General features: G+C 37.2%; 1 protein-coding gene across 5 annotated transcripts in view; it reads right to left on the bottom strand.

Annotated features, from left to right (window-relative positions):
- The window catches only part of LOC106884072 (band 4.1-like protein 5), a 233,425-nt gene that overhangs the window by 91,558 nt on the left and 126,215 nt on the right, over positions 1-15,652 (bottom strand). For all 5 annotated transcript variants that reach the window (XM_052974297.1, XM_052974296.1, XM_052974295.1 and 2 more), the window contains exon 4: positions 3,622-3,700. In XM_052974297.1, coding sequence (XP_052830257.1) covers positions 3,622-3,700 — 79 coding nt within the window. The remainder of the gene's footprint in view (positions 1-3,621; positions 3,701-15,652) is intronic.

A 15,652-nucleotide genomic window follows, 5' to 3' on the forward strand; every position in this document is an offset into this window, starting at 1 on the left:
TATATATATATATATATATGATAGGCTTCGTTCAGTTCCTGTCTACCAAATCCACTCACAAGGCTTTGGTTGGCCTGAGGCTATAGTAGAAGACACTTGCCTAAGGTGCTATGTAGTGGAACTGAACCAGGAATCATGTGGTTGGGAAGCAAGCTTTTGACCACACAACCACAATTCTGCCCATATATAAATATTTAGGCAGTGTGTTACATACCCCAGTGCTCCAATAATTACAGGTATAAACCTGAACTTGTAATCTGGGTAGAGTAACTGTAGATTGCTCAATAATTCAGCATAGGTATGTGTGTGTGTGTGTGTGTTGTATGCATGTGTGAGTGAGTGCAGGAGTATAACATGTGAGGGGTTGTGAGTGCATGTGTGTATGTGGAATTAAGACCATGTGGGAGTGAGGTACGGGTGTGTGATAGATGTAAATGAGTGTCAGTCATTATCAATATTCTGTGAAAACTTGTTTGGCCATGAGGAAATATAACATTACTTGGAAACAGGTGAGGATTGGTGACAGCAAAGGCATCTGTTCAGGGAAAATTTTCCTCAATAAATTCTATCTGCTTCATTGCAAGCATGGAAAAGTGGACGTTAAAACGATGATGATGTTACATGCAAATACCTAGATTTGTTCATTGCTATAATCAGTGTTCTTTCTTCTCTTCATCCTACACATTATCCCATATCCTAATGTAACATCTACCTGTACAAACAAGGTACATTGGCAAACATGCACAGATTATGAAATGTCTCATATACTACAGCTTCTAAATTACACCAGATACAATCGTTGTTGTTGTTGTTGTTGCTGTTGTCCTTGCTGATAATGTTGCTGTTGTACAGATAAGGAGCCTCCCTAGCTTCACTCCATTCACTACAACCCACTACTACACCTCCGTGGATGGATAAAAGCGGCTCCTTTCACTCATCACAACTATGGTAGTGCTAACCTATATAATATTTCCCTTTCAACAGAGTGAGGAATGAAGCTAAGCGTAAAGACATTGATAAGGGGAAAATTCAAATAGCAGGGGTGAAAATATGTTAAAATAATAATACTGAGAGAGAGAGAGAGAGAGAGGGAGAGATATGATGAATCTTGTAGTTTGTGACACACACTTGCTCATAGAATGAAGCATAGAACAGAAAAATAGCTTCATTGTTATCTTTATTATTCATGGTTTGAGTTATTAATTATTGTTATTATTATTTATTATAGGTGCAAGACTGCAAGCTGGTAGAATCGTTAGCATGCTGGGTCAAATGCTTAGCAACATTTCAGTCATCTTTACATTCTGAGTTCAAATTCTGCCGAGGTCAACTTTGCCTTTCATCTTTTCGGGGCTGATAAAATAAGTACCAGTTACGGCACTGGAGGTTGATGTAATCGATTACACCTCTCCCCTAAGATTTCAGGTCTTGTGCTTATAATAGAAAGGATTATTATAATTATTATTATTATTGTTATTGTTAAGGTGGTGAGCTGGTAGAATTGTTAGTTAGCATGCCAGTATCATTGGTGGCATTGCATCCATCTTTACATTCACAGTTCAAATTCTGTCGAAGTCGACTTTGCATTTCATCCTTTCAAGGTTGATAAAATAGGTACCAGTCAAGTGCTGGGGTTGATGGAATCAACTAACCTGCTCTTGCCTATAGTAGAAAGGATTATTATTGTTACTGGTAGTAGTAGTAGTAGTGGTGGTGTGATTGTTGTTGATATTATTATATCGGAAAGAACATGGTGGAGCAAGGTGGGAGTTGTCCAATTAAATTCAATTTCATAACCATATCTAATTGGTTTAGATAATCGGGCTTATATCAAAGTGACGGTGATAGTGGTGGTTGTCATGATGTGGTGATAACTGTGGCATTATATGTAATGATGTAACGGAGATAATGAAGTTATATGGTGGGGATTTTGGTGAAGGTAAAGGTAGTTGTTATTATGATGGCGATAGTGATGTCTAGGTGTCTGTCTGCAAACAAAATTTTACAAACATACATCCATCTAAACGAAAAAAGAAAGTAGCTACAGTAGATGGTAGCTAAATATACACGTGATGATAGAGGATGGTGGTTACATTAGAGGTAGGTTGTGATGGTATGGATATGTAATAGCATAGGATGGTAGTTATAGAATAAGAAGAGCAGACTAGAGGTACATCATAGTGATATGGACATGGGATACAGGAAAATTATATTTAGAGTAGTATATGGTCATAGAATTGGTATAGTTCATTGATGGCAAATCTGTGATACGTGTTGTTAGTGACACACTGCGAGCTTTTTAGGTGACACATGATAGACTGAAAAAAAAAATCTCTTTGGAATATCATCATCATCATTTAACTTTTGTCTTTCATACTAGTGTGGGTTGGATGATTTGACAGAGAGGATTTGATGAGTTGGAAGACTGTGTCTTTTTTGGTTTGTTTCCTAGGGCTCAACACCCTTCCTCATGCCAACCACTTTAAGTTTACCTAAAATCAAAATACATAGGCGTCTTCTACCATAACTTGTTACATATACGAGGGGTGTGCTGAAAAGTTCCTGGCTTTAAGGATATCACGAAAGGCCTGGTAGGGGACCCAATCTTCTGAGTTCTTTTACAGGGCTTAGAAAACCTGAATGATCACTGCAATAGGTGTGTAAATCTGAGAGGGGAATATGTTGAATGAAATCATAATTAACTGATCCTCTTGTATTTTCTTTTACCCAAAGCCAGGAACTTTTCAGTATCCCCTTGTATATATGTATGAATGTGTATATGTATATATCAATGCAAGTGTGTGTGTGCGTGTGTGTGTGCAAATGTTGATATTCCAATTCTTTGCTTGGTACCATATAATCAAAACAGGGAAAGAAGCTATGACAAGTTGCTCTGCACTTTCAAAGACTAGTGGTAAAACAGTTAAGTTTGGCCATAGGAAGAGCATCTAACCATAAAATACTGTCTCAAATCAGTCTCCCTCATTATCCAACAAATGCTAGCAGGAAAAAAAACTAATGTTAAACAAACATAGGCGCAGGAGTGGCTGTGTGGTAAGTAGCTTGCTTACCAACCACATGGTCCCGGGTTCAGTCCCACTGCGTGGCACCTTGGACAAGTGTCTTCTACTATAGCCTCGGGCCGACCAAAGCCTTTTGAGTGGATTTGGTAGACGGAAACTGAAAGAAGCCCGTCGTATATATCTATATATATATGTGTGTGTGTGTATGTGTGTGTTTGTGTTTGTCCCCCTAGCATTGCTTGACAACCAATGCTGGTGTGTTTGTGTCCCTGTCACTTAGCGGTTCGGCAAAAGAGACTGATAGAATAAGTACTAGGCTTACAAAGAATAAGCCCCGGGGTCGATTTGCTCGACTAAAGGCGGTGCTCCAGCATGGCCGCAGTCAAATGACTGAAACAAGTAAACGAGTAAAAGAGTAAACAAGCCATCATGTGACTCTCCAATAACAAGATTATTAAAGGAATTAAAATTTTGACACACAGGGCTTAAAAAGTTCATCATTGGTCAAGACCAACAAATCCACATGGAATTAAATATCAGAATGATTAATAGAATTATAACTAAATCAGGGCAAATAAAGAAATAAAATGCAACTGACCGTGTAATTTCTTCATGGAGATTATTGGGTTCTGAAGAAAAGAATTTCACCTTAAAACGGAACGTATATGAAGGTCCAACTGCAATGAGAAAATAAAACAAAGACAATGGTAAAGATTAGCTGTAACAAACTGAAGTTGATAACATTTTACATCATTAACTCTTTAGCTTTCACATTATTTTGTCGAAAGTAATGTTCATTTATTTAGATTGTTTTGAGTTAATCATTCATTATTTTGTAGCTTGGAGATTCTGGTGAGATAACTGTTAATGATATAGTATGATATAGTAACGTTAATGTGATATAGAATGATATAGTAACATTAGTTACTAATGATATAGAATGATATAGTAACGTTAGTGTGAGAGACTCGATCTGGCCAGTTTGAACACAAAACGGGTATAATATTTTGGCTGGATATGACTGGTTTAAATGCTAAAGGGTTAAAACTGCAGGTATGGCTGTGTGATTGAGAAGCTTACTTCTCAAATATGTGGTCTTGGTGTACATCAGTCTTGTATGTTGAGAAAAGGTCAATTTGTCAGAAAAAGCAAAAGAAAATCACTACATCAGATCTAAAAGACTCTTAAACAAACTGAAAAATCCAGCAAAAGAAGATTTGATTTGGTTTTTCTCAAACGAGAAAAACTTTGACCAAGATCAGAAAGTTAGCTGAAGAGATGACAGATGGTTATATGCAGACCCTTCTGAAGTTCCAAGTGTTATACATACAAAATTTCCTGCAACTGTCATGGTTTCAGGGGTTGTCAGCAATGGAGGACATGTGATACCTCCTTAGTTCTTTCCACAAGGCCTTAGAGTTAACTCTGCCACCTACACTGAGGTCCTGGAAATAATTGTTAAGCCCTGGATAGACACTGTATGCAATGGAAGGCCACTGTTTCAGTAGGACTCTGCACTATCACACATCATGACTCTAATAACACAGGAATGGATGGCTGAAAATTTTCACGGCAACATAATCCCTAACATTTGACCTCCTAATTCCCCAGATCTCACTCCATTGGACTATTACATGTGGAGTGTTGTTGAGAGAGAGTCAATGAACATGCCCATAACACCAAAGATTCTTTGAAAGCGGCCATAGTCTGAGTAATGTCCAGAATGAACCAGGACCACTTGATTCAAGCGTGTAGATGATTTAGATCTCATATAGAAGCATTTGTTGAAGCTGAAGGTGGCTTTATTGAATAACATTATAGAAAAGAAGGTTTATTTTTATCCTCATAGCGTTTTTTGATAAAGTTATCTGTTATTATATATCTGTTTTTTTTATAAACATAAATCTGTCCTCAAATATCTTATGCATCCTGTATATATACTTACACATGTATGAATGCATGTATGTGTTTGCACTAATACATGAATGCATTCATATGTAAGTGCATGACTGTGTGTGTGCACGCGCATTCTTTTATTCTATTATTGTTCTCGGTCACTATATTATCACAATGCTAGGTCACTTCTTTTGAAAGTACTATAGTTGACTACCTTCCTTTACCCAGCCAAATATTTCTTTAATTGTCTTTAGTAAAGTAAAAGTCAAAGTAACTCTGGGTGTGATTGGAGCTCAGAATATAACCTACTTTCGAAATGCACTAACAATTCTACCACTCACCTACTATATGTATGTATTGGGGGTGCAAAGGCATAACTTTCTGGTTAAGATATTCCCTTTGCAACCACATGGTTTTAGGTTCAGTCCTACTATGCAGCACCATTGTTATTGTAGTAGGTTGAGTAATGCCTTGTGAGTGATAAACAGCAACTGTATTAAGACTATTGTATACAGATAAGTGAATGTGCATATGATAAATAGATATGTTATCATCATTTTGTTGATGCTCTCCCTGTTGCCAATCTTCACCTGTTTTCAAGCAAAGTATTAGTTTCCCACTGGATGGGCATGTTTGTGCTCAGTCCCACAGTGCAGCACCTGGGGCAGGTGTCTTATTATATAACTTCAGGTTGATTAAAACTTCATGAGTGGATTTGATAGACAGAAACTGAAAGAAGCTCATCATACATATACATGAACCTGTATGTATATGTATGTGTGTGTGTATGTATTTATGTGTGTGTGTATGTGTGTGTGTATGTATGTATGTATGTACAGACCTGTTTGCCTAAAATGATGCAAAGTGCATTGTGACCAGCAATGTATAACATCTGATAGTCTGGTTGATCATGTGATCTTGTTATATATAGATATATATATATATATATTGCTGTTTAGTTACATGTGTCTTAGCATCATGTGCTGGTTGTAAACAAGTGTCACTGTTGTTCAAATGAGGTTGTTCATTTCCAGTATTCTGCTGAAATCATGTCTGGCCATGGGGAAAATACAACCTTACTTGGAAAAGTGACAGGGAGGGCATCCAGCTCTAGCAAATAAGCCTCGTGAATTTCTTGATCCATGGGAGCAAGGAAAAGTGGATGTTAAAACAATGATGATGGTAATGATGGCAATGATGTGTGTGTGTGTGTGTGTGTGTGTGTGTGTGTGTGTACATACATACATACACACACACAATAATATCAAATAGTGAGAATGAAAGCTCAACACCATATTTGGTGGATAAAAATTCTATACTTTTGGATTAACAATGCTACCAATAGTTTCAGTCCCATCCAAAATGAAGGCAATAACTAACACTTTTTAGTGGATCACTAGAAAATTGGGGAAATTCTTTCCTCATGAAACCATTGGTACCATTGTTAATCCACAAAAAAGCTCAAAGGATATATATATATATATACATATATATATATTCATACATACAAATACACCACATTCATATATACATACACACATATGCACACGCATATAGTCTTATATATTGGTAGACAGGATAATAACTGAGCAACTTTTTGCTTATGGAGATAGAAATATGGCACACACATAAACAGGTCAGTTTTCAGACAAGCAGTCCAAGCTGTGGCATCTATCATAACGCAATGGTGAAGGTAGATGTGTTATTTAAAGTGACACAAACGACTGTCCTATGAATTTCCAGCTTTGTACAAGCTGTCAGAGTTATTTACTCTCCCTTAACTGTTAGTTTTATTATTTCTGTGTGAACATTTGTTTCAAAATGACTTTCTCATTAAATTGATCTAACAGCAGAGAGAGAGACAGACAGAGAGAGAAAGAGAGAGAGAGAGAGAGAGAGAGAGAGAGAGAGAGAGAGAAAAAGAGAGGGAAGGAAAGAGAGAGTGTGTGTGTGTATGTGTGCAATGGCTCTTTTTGGTAAGGTGACATGTCTGCTGTATATTCATAGTTACACACACATACACATTAGCACATACAAACATACACACACACATACACAAGCATTTATGTGTGTGTGTGTAGCTGTCTGTCTGTCTGTCTGTATGTCCTTGTAGTTATCTGTGCAGATTTTCATATATACATAAATATACTGTGTATGTATATATTATATAGTTGCATTTATATATACTTATATATACAGGGATCGATGGGTAAATTGTTGCCATTTTATATCTTTAATTTCACGCAAGCACATTGTTTGTTTTTTATTTTGTTGACTACACAGTATGGTAGGTCAGTTGGGAACCGTCTGTGAGAAAAAAACAGCACAACGACACAATTCATTCTGCCAGAAATTTGGAAATGACATGCTGTACTGTTTGGCATTTGCACCGGAAGCTCCAGTACTGACATTTCAGATTGTTTGGGAGTCAATCTGAGGACAATGCATGTACCAAGAATGATAAAAATCTAACATCCAGTCAACATCATGGTGTTTAGAGTGATCACTAGTGATGGTGACGTTATGTCTCCATTTACCTTCCCACACAACCTCAGACTCAACACAGGAGCCTACATAAAGTGCCTGGAAGAGGTAGTGCTGCCTTGGAAAGATGACCTGAAGGCAACGATTATGGTAGCATTCATCAACTTAAACAAGGAGACCATCTAGAAGAGTTGCAGGAGATTCCAAAGTCATCTGGAGGCTGTGGTTGAAGCCAATGGCGATTTTATTGAATGAATTTACTCTTTAGTATTTCAAGATATTTTCATGTAATTTTGGTAAATATATTTGTTAAAATGAGATGTCAGTGTTATTTTCATTTTTGCGTAATTAAGACAAGATATTCACCACACCCTGTACATTTTGTAAGGAGTGAGTGAGAAGTAAGAAGCTTGCTTCCCAACCACACGGTTCTGGGTTCAGAGGCTTGCACTAATGCACCAGGCATGTTTAAAAATGCTGTCTGAGCTGCTTTCATCACATGAAACTAACAGTAGGTCATAAAAACACATACTGTGTTTATCAAATAATATTTCTCTCTCACCAGATGGAATACTTTATTGTTCATCTTACCTTCATGGAACAGTACACTATGTATATATATATATAGGTGTAGGAGTGGTAAGTAGCTTGCTTACCAACCACATGGTTCCGGGTTCAGTCCCACTGCATGGCACCTTGGGCAAGTGTCTTCTACTATAGCCTCGGGCCGACCAAAGCCTTGTGAGTGGATTTGGTAGACGGAAACTGAAAGAAGCCCGTCGTATATATGTATATATATGTATGTGTGTGCATATGTTTGCATGCCTGTGTTTGTCCCCCCAACATCGCTTGACAACCGATGCTGTGTGTTTATGTCCCCATAACTTAGCGGTTCGGCAAAAGAGACCGATAGAATAAGTACTAGGCTTCCAAAGAATAAGTCCTGGGGTCGATTTGTTCGACTAAAGGTGGTGCTCCAGCATGGCCACAGTCAAATGACTGAAACCAGTAAAAGAGTAAAGAGAGAGTAAGAGTATATGAAGGGGGGGGGGAGAGAGAGAGAGAGAGAGAGAGACAAAGACAAAGATATAGTATGCATGTCACACATGAAGGAGTATGGCTTTGTAGCTTGTACCATGCTTTTGGTGACTATTTTAAGTGTGTAAGTAGTAGTAAACAGACATAAATACCCTTAAAAGCTATCTCACCTTTGACCCAGTAGAACATTCAGATTGTAATGGCTGGAGAGAGAGAGAGTAGGGGGAGATAGAGAGAGACGACTGCACCAGTTGACTGGTACTCATTTTCAGTTGAATAAACTGGAGCAACATGGAAGGTAGTGCCATGCTCAAAGATTCAATGTGACATTCAGTCCAGTAATCGAACACATGATTGTGAGCCCACCACTGTAAACATTAAGTCATACACCTTCATATATATTATCATTGTCATCATCATTAACATCTAGTTTTCCATGTTTGCATGGGTCACATGGAATTCATTGAGGCAGACTTTCTAAAGTCAGATGCTCTTCCAGCTGCCAACGCTATTTGCACATGGCCTGACATGTTTTCATGGAAGATTGAAAATGAAAAATGCCACTCATATGACAGTAATGCATGTTTACAACTATCACATAATGTCAAGGCAAGAAGATAGTAATACACACCTCATTGTCTATATATTTATAATTTAAAACAGTGTTGCCGAATTTGGCAATCCAAAACCTGAAAGAGTCTGGCTTCCATTAGAAGCCTGTGAAACTTGAAGTCACATAGAACCAAATCAAACTGTTTTAAATAATACATGTAACTCCTATTAAATGAGTTGGGTGCCCTTTTGTTTCATTTGTCCACTCACTCATATGTGTGTTTGTGTGTATGTATATGTATATATTACATACACACTATGGGCTTTTTTCAGTTTCCATCTACCAAATCCAGTCATAGGGCTATAGTAGTAGATGACACTAACTCAAGGGGCTACTAGTGGGAGTGAACCCAAAACCCTGTAGTTGGGAAGCAAACTCCTTAACTACATAGCTATGCTTGCACTGGATTGTTTATGTCCGATTTTCCATGTGAAAAATATGAGCAACATATTTCGGGAGAATGTTTATATATATAGACTGTTTTCATAACCAAGAGGAAAGGAGTGATGGAGTAACCCTCCAATTCCATTAAGCTACTGTTTGAAAGAAAAAAAAAAAGAAAAAAAAGATGGTTGTAGAGTGCACAAATAGTTGTTGTAATTGTTGTATAAAACTACCTGATGATTGATGTATGTACAAATGGATGGAGGAGTTGGGGGACAGAGGCCATGGGGTAGAGTAAATTAACAGGAATCAGAAAAACACCTTCCTTACTCCCTCCACACTTCTCAGTAACCATGACACTGTTAGCTCCTACAGAGTTACACTATAGGGGTGGGTATATCTGAAAACACTTGGCTCCCTCCTCTTGACACCCCACACACACACATCTATGTATGTGTGAGTGTATGTATACACATGTATAGACTGTGAATACATCTTCCTTTGAGTTCAAATTCTACCACACTGCCAGCTTCTCCCACCTTGTGACCCTGGACACACAGACACAACAAGATTAATGGATGCCCTTAAACCCTTTGTTTCTCTCCTTTGCCTCCCTCCAATCTACTCTCCTTCCTTACCTCCCCCCTCTCTCTCCCCACCCTTGTTTTTCCCCCTCTGCCTTCTTCACACTTTCCATCTCTCTCTCCCTCTTTCTCTCACCCTATCTGCCTCTCTTTTTCTCTTACTCACCCTCTACAAACACACTATCTCTCATAAACATACAGCTTACTCATTTAACATTGTTTTTTTTCTACATTGTCATACTTATGATCACTCTCTCTCTCTCTCTCTCTCTCACACACACACGTGATATACATATATATGTATGTACCAAAGTGATTCACTTGATTTGGAGACAATAGCGTAGCTGACCCCTAAATTGTGACCCCAACTTAACCCCTCATTTCAGTAGCTACACAGAAATTATGGAAAGGCATTTGAAAATACAAGGAGAGGAAATAAAAGACAAAACTAATTTGCCTTGATTTGATTTTCACTGCATATAAACGCCTGTCCACCCATTTTATGTGTATTCACCCACCCACTAACTTTGAGTGTGCATACACATGCACACACACACACACACACACACACACACACAACCATTACATATAACTAACCACCAAGAGCACATCAAGCACAGACTTGGTTGTGTGGTTAAGAAGTTGGCTTCACAACCACAAAGTTACTGGTTCAATCCTACTACATGATACATTGGGCAAATGTCTTCTACAGCAACTTCAAGTTGCTAAATACCTTGTGGTATTTTGGCCTCTCTGAAATAGCAGCCTATTAACCCTCAGTTCATACTTACACTCTTAAAAGAAGCAAAGGATCTAGTTCAAAACGGGGTCACCAGTTTTCATTTATGTTTTTTGTAGTGTTTTTGGTACCGAAAGACTTTCAAACTTCGTATACTTATCTATTTTGTGTTATAGAACAGAAAAAAATTTTTGTTATCGAATTAATTTCATGTAAAAAATTGTCTTATTTCGATAATTTCAACCAATCACTGACAAGTATTCAGCTGTTTACAGTTACTCCTTTGGCAGTTTAAGCGGTGTAAAGTGTATTTAATCTCCATTACTTCTGACATTTTGCAGAGAGGCAACACACGTGTGTTCGTTTTCCCTAACCGACTTGCTCCTTCCCTCAAAAACCAGGCCTTGTGCCTATAATAGAAAGGTTTATTAGCTACTGCCAATATGTTTCAGCCATTTTTTGACAAGGAAATAATAATTTTATCACCGCCAGAATCGTTTGAGAATCGTTTGTTTACGTAGTCAGCACTTAATGTATTCGGCTGAATGGACGTCAGTCATTGGTTGAAATTACAGAAATACGACAACTTTAACATGAAATAAATTGCAATATAATAATTTTTCTTAAGAAGACTAAGAGAAAAAGATGTTTTATATGACACATTCTACCAGTGTCCCAAGTTTCAAAGTGTTTCGTTAAGAAAATACTGGTGCCCCCGTTTTGAACTAGATCCGAAGCAAACACACACCTGATAACATAGGCTTAGATACATAGAGAGAAGGATGGGATAACCATGGATGGGATAACCATGGATGGGATAACCATGGATGGGATAACCATGAATGGGATACCTTTGATCATAAAACTACTAGTTAAGATTTGATCTGGGGTTAAACAACCATCACAACACACACACAACCAAATATGGCAAACATATCAATAGCAAACACACTTCCCCCACCATGCAAACACAGTCACCACTCCATCGATCAATCTGTAACTGCCAAAAAGCTGACTTCATGTCAGCTCAGACCATCTTCTCTAAAGAAGCTGTATATCAAACAACTTTAGCATCTCTGTACGGCACTGAAAGGAATTGTTATAGGTCTGCCAGTGAACACCTTCAATGACCCCTTTTAATATTTCCATTCAAGGAACAAGAAAAATCCCATATCTCTGTTACAATTCATCTTAAAACTCAGACCAAAATCTGACAACTTTTAATAGCATAGATTATCATTCATAGAGTCAATCCATACTTTACTGTAATGAAGTATGAAACTGTAAACATTGCTTGACTGAAAAATTCTACATCCTGAAGAAATCTAAGGCATCTCTTTTAACAATGATCAAAAACACTGTGCATATGTCACCACCAATGGAAGTTCATCTTGGAAAACTTTTCAATATTTTCAGTCACTTAAACATGACAACCCACAGAGAAACTGCCTCTAAAATATTGGCATCAGCCTCAGTGAATTATTATCTTTGAAGACAATAACCATGTGTTGCTTCCTTCAACAAAATACAGTGGCTTTGTAAGCTCAGGCCACAGTAACTCCAATCACATGATCAGCCTTAATCAGTGAGATTGTGTGTGTGTGTGTGTGTGTGTGTGTTTTAATGAGAATGGCAAAAGCATTGGACAAAAGAAAAAACTTGATATCACTTGTTTATGATTCCTTATGTCCCTTTTATCATCCTGAGGATTATTAAATAACAAGACAAAGTATTACGATCAATATAATTGTTTCAACTCTTGTAGGTGACAAGCATGGTTGCAGAGTCAACAACTGAAGCCAATACAAGAATAAAAGACTGTATTGAAGTATATATGTCATATCTAGCTAGATTATTAAACCTTCAGCATTTAAACTAATCATATCTGGCCCAAACATTCTATTTGTTTTATGTTCAAACTGGTTAGATCTGGCCTCTCATGCCTACTCCACAATGCAATTCTGAAAAATAACCTGTCACATCATGGCTGTGAGATAATAATGCATGATTAATTCAAAATAATGGGAAAAAAATAAGCATTACATTTAACAGAGTAATCTGAATACTAAAGGGTTAAAAACATGAATATAATCTTTTCTACTCTAGGCACAAGGCTCGGAATTGGGGTGGGGGGTGGGGGTGGGGTGGCAGTCGATTAGATCTACCCCAGTACGCAACTGGTACTTAATTTATCAACCCCCAAAAGGATAAAAGGCAAAGTCGACCTCAGTAGAATTTGAACTCAGAACATAAACACAGATGAAATACCGCTAAGCATTTTGCTCGGCATGCTAATGTTTCTGCCAGCTCGCAACCTTAGAAACATGATATACACTGATAGGGACATTGACATGACTTGCATATAAGTACTTTAATCACATTACCTACTGTACCGTAACTATCTGTCAACTCTGAAGCAGGAATGGTCAATATTTTTCATTACAACGAAGCAAAATAATGTGTTACATTAAACCTTTTGTTAAGATATTTCTAATGAAATACACTGCCTTTTTTTTTTTTTTTGCAATTAATTTTGAAATCAACAAAGAGTTTAGTGAAATAACTGTCATTATTAAGCTGATGTTTGGAACATAAATTAGCATGAAATTTTGATAGAAGTTTTATTTTATATAACTTCAACCCTTTGATACCAACCCGTCTGAGATGATCTTTGCTTTTAAGATACAAATTTTCTAACGTTTTTATCATATTTCTGTTGAAATACATTATCTTTGTTTCAAGTAATTATGAAAATAATGAAGCAATTTAGTAAAATAACTTTGAGATAATTAAGTTTGTGTCTAGCGCATAAATTAACACGAAATTTTGATGGAAGGTTTTAATTTAAATCACTTTAAAAGATGAAGTTTGTATCATATAACCAAGGGCAGTTTCATGCAGGTTGGTATCAAGAAAGGTCAAGCCAACAAAAGAACTTCAACAGTGTCACACAAGCTGCTAGAAATAGCATCCAAATTTCCCTCAAATCAGAGTCTTCTGTCTTATACAAGGAAGGATACACTGAAGAATGTTGTCCTAGAGGCACTATCATCACAGTTATTATTATTATCATCATCTTTCTTAGGTTTGCTTTTCTTATATTGGCATAATAGGACAAAACTTCTTGAGATAATAGTATTTATTCTATGGCTCAATGCTCTTTCTGACGCTTAACCTTACTTGTTTTCAAGTAATGCATTTCATTCCACATGTTTATGCATGTTAAGAGGCCAACCTGAGGGATTTTTGTTCTATAGGAGACACCATGACTTGCTCCTACTTTCTCCACCTTGCCCTGCATTTGTGGGATCAAGTCCAGCACATGTTGCAGCTGATCATAGAAGTCATCTTTAGTGGGGTCTGAGCTAGCCTCAGTCAGTGCTTAAGCAGAGATGATGTGTGTTTTGATTGTTCCAGTGATGGTGAGGACTGCCAAGGTGATCTCAAACAACAGCATCTGAAAACAATGCCAACAGCACTCAAGCATTGACAACCAAGACTGGCAGTGCAGGCTACAGTAGTTTGGCCACATCTACAGGATGAGCACAAGAAGACTACCACACCTACTTTTACAGTGGCAGCTACCCACACATTGGAGAATCCAATGCAGTGTACCAAAGAAAACATGGGTGAAACAAACTGAGGAAGACCTGAGATTGCAGTGCCTTGATCTCAAGCATGCTAAGACTAGCAACATCATCAAAGTACATCATTCAGTGGCATCCAGAGTAGCATATTGGTTGAGAGAACAGCCCCCACCCTGTGGTTTCCAGCTAGGGATTTTACTTATTTACTTTCCCCTCCAACTCATATTCTCAACTGACCACACCTCTATTCCTCTTTAATGCATCTCTATCCATTTGCTACTCTCTTACACTCTCCCACCTCATTCTCTTCAATCTGTATCACTTCTTGTATATTCACCTTTCTGTAACTTGAGGGCATACCCTGACATATCTTCACCACCATCTGATTTCTTTTCCAACCAGGGTAACCACATTTTTCCACTACAGCAAGACATTTGTACTTGTCTCTCAGTCATAATTTAACCTCTCATCATTTGGCATAAAGCCATCTCCTTCAAAAGTACATCTCCTCGTTTGAAGGATTTTTGTCTTGTGAGATACTTGGCTACCTCACTGGTGCTGGTGCAACATAAAAAAAAGCACCCAGTACACTGTGTAAAGTGGTTGGCATTAAGAAGGGTATCCGGCAGTGGAAACATTCCCAAAACAGACACTGGAGCTTGACACAGTTCTCTGGCTTGCCAACTCCTGTCACACTCTCCGACCCATGCCAGCATGGAAAATGAACATTAAATGATGATGATGAACAGATGTCATTGCTGTACAAGGGGTGTCAATGTGGATGACACATGGAGACAAACACACACACAGACGATTATAAATATATGTATGCTAGAATATATATGTGTACACAAAGACATACACATGCATATATATATATATATATATATACACACACACACACACACACACATATATACACACACAAACACATACACACACAAACATATATATATTTAAAGAATATATATGTATAAAAATATGAATATACCCATGCATACATACATATATATATATATATATATATATGCATATACACATACATATATATGCATACACAAATACATATATATGCATACACAAATACACACATATATATATATATATATATATACATACATGTATAAGCATATGCACATACATATATACATATACACATACATATATATATGCATATACACATACATATATATATATGCATATACACATGCATGCATATATATATATATGCATATACACATGCATGAATATATATATATATATATATGGATATACACATGCATGAATATATATATATATATATG

This window comes from Octopus bimaculoides, chromosome 18, assembly GCF_001194135.2.
Source record: "Octopus bimaculoides isolate UCB-OBI-ISO-001 chromosome 18, ASM119413v2, whole genome shotgun sequence".
Classification (NCBI taxonomy): domain Eukaryota; kingdom Metazoa; phylum Mollusca; class Cephalopoda; order Octopoda; family Octopodidae; genus Octopus; species Octopus bimaculoides.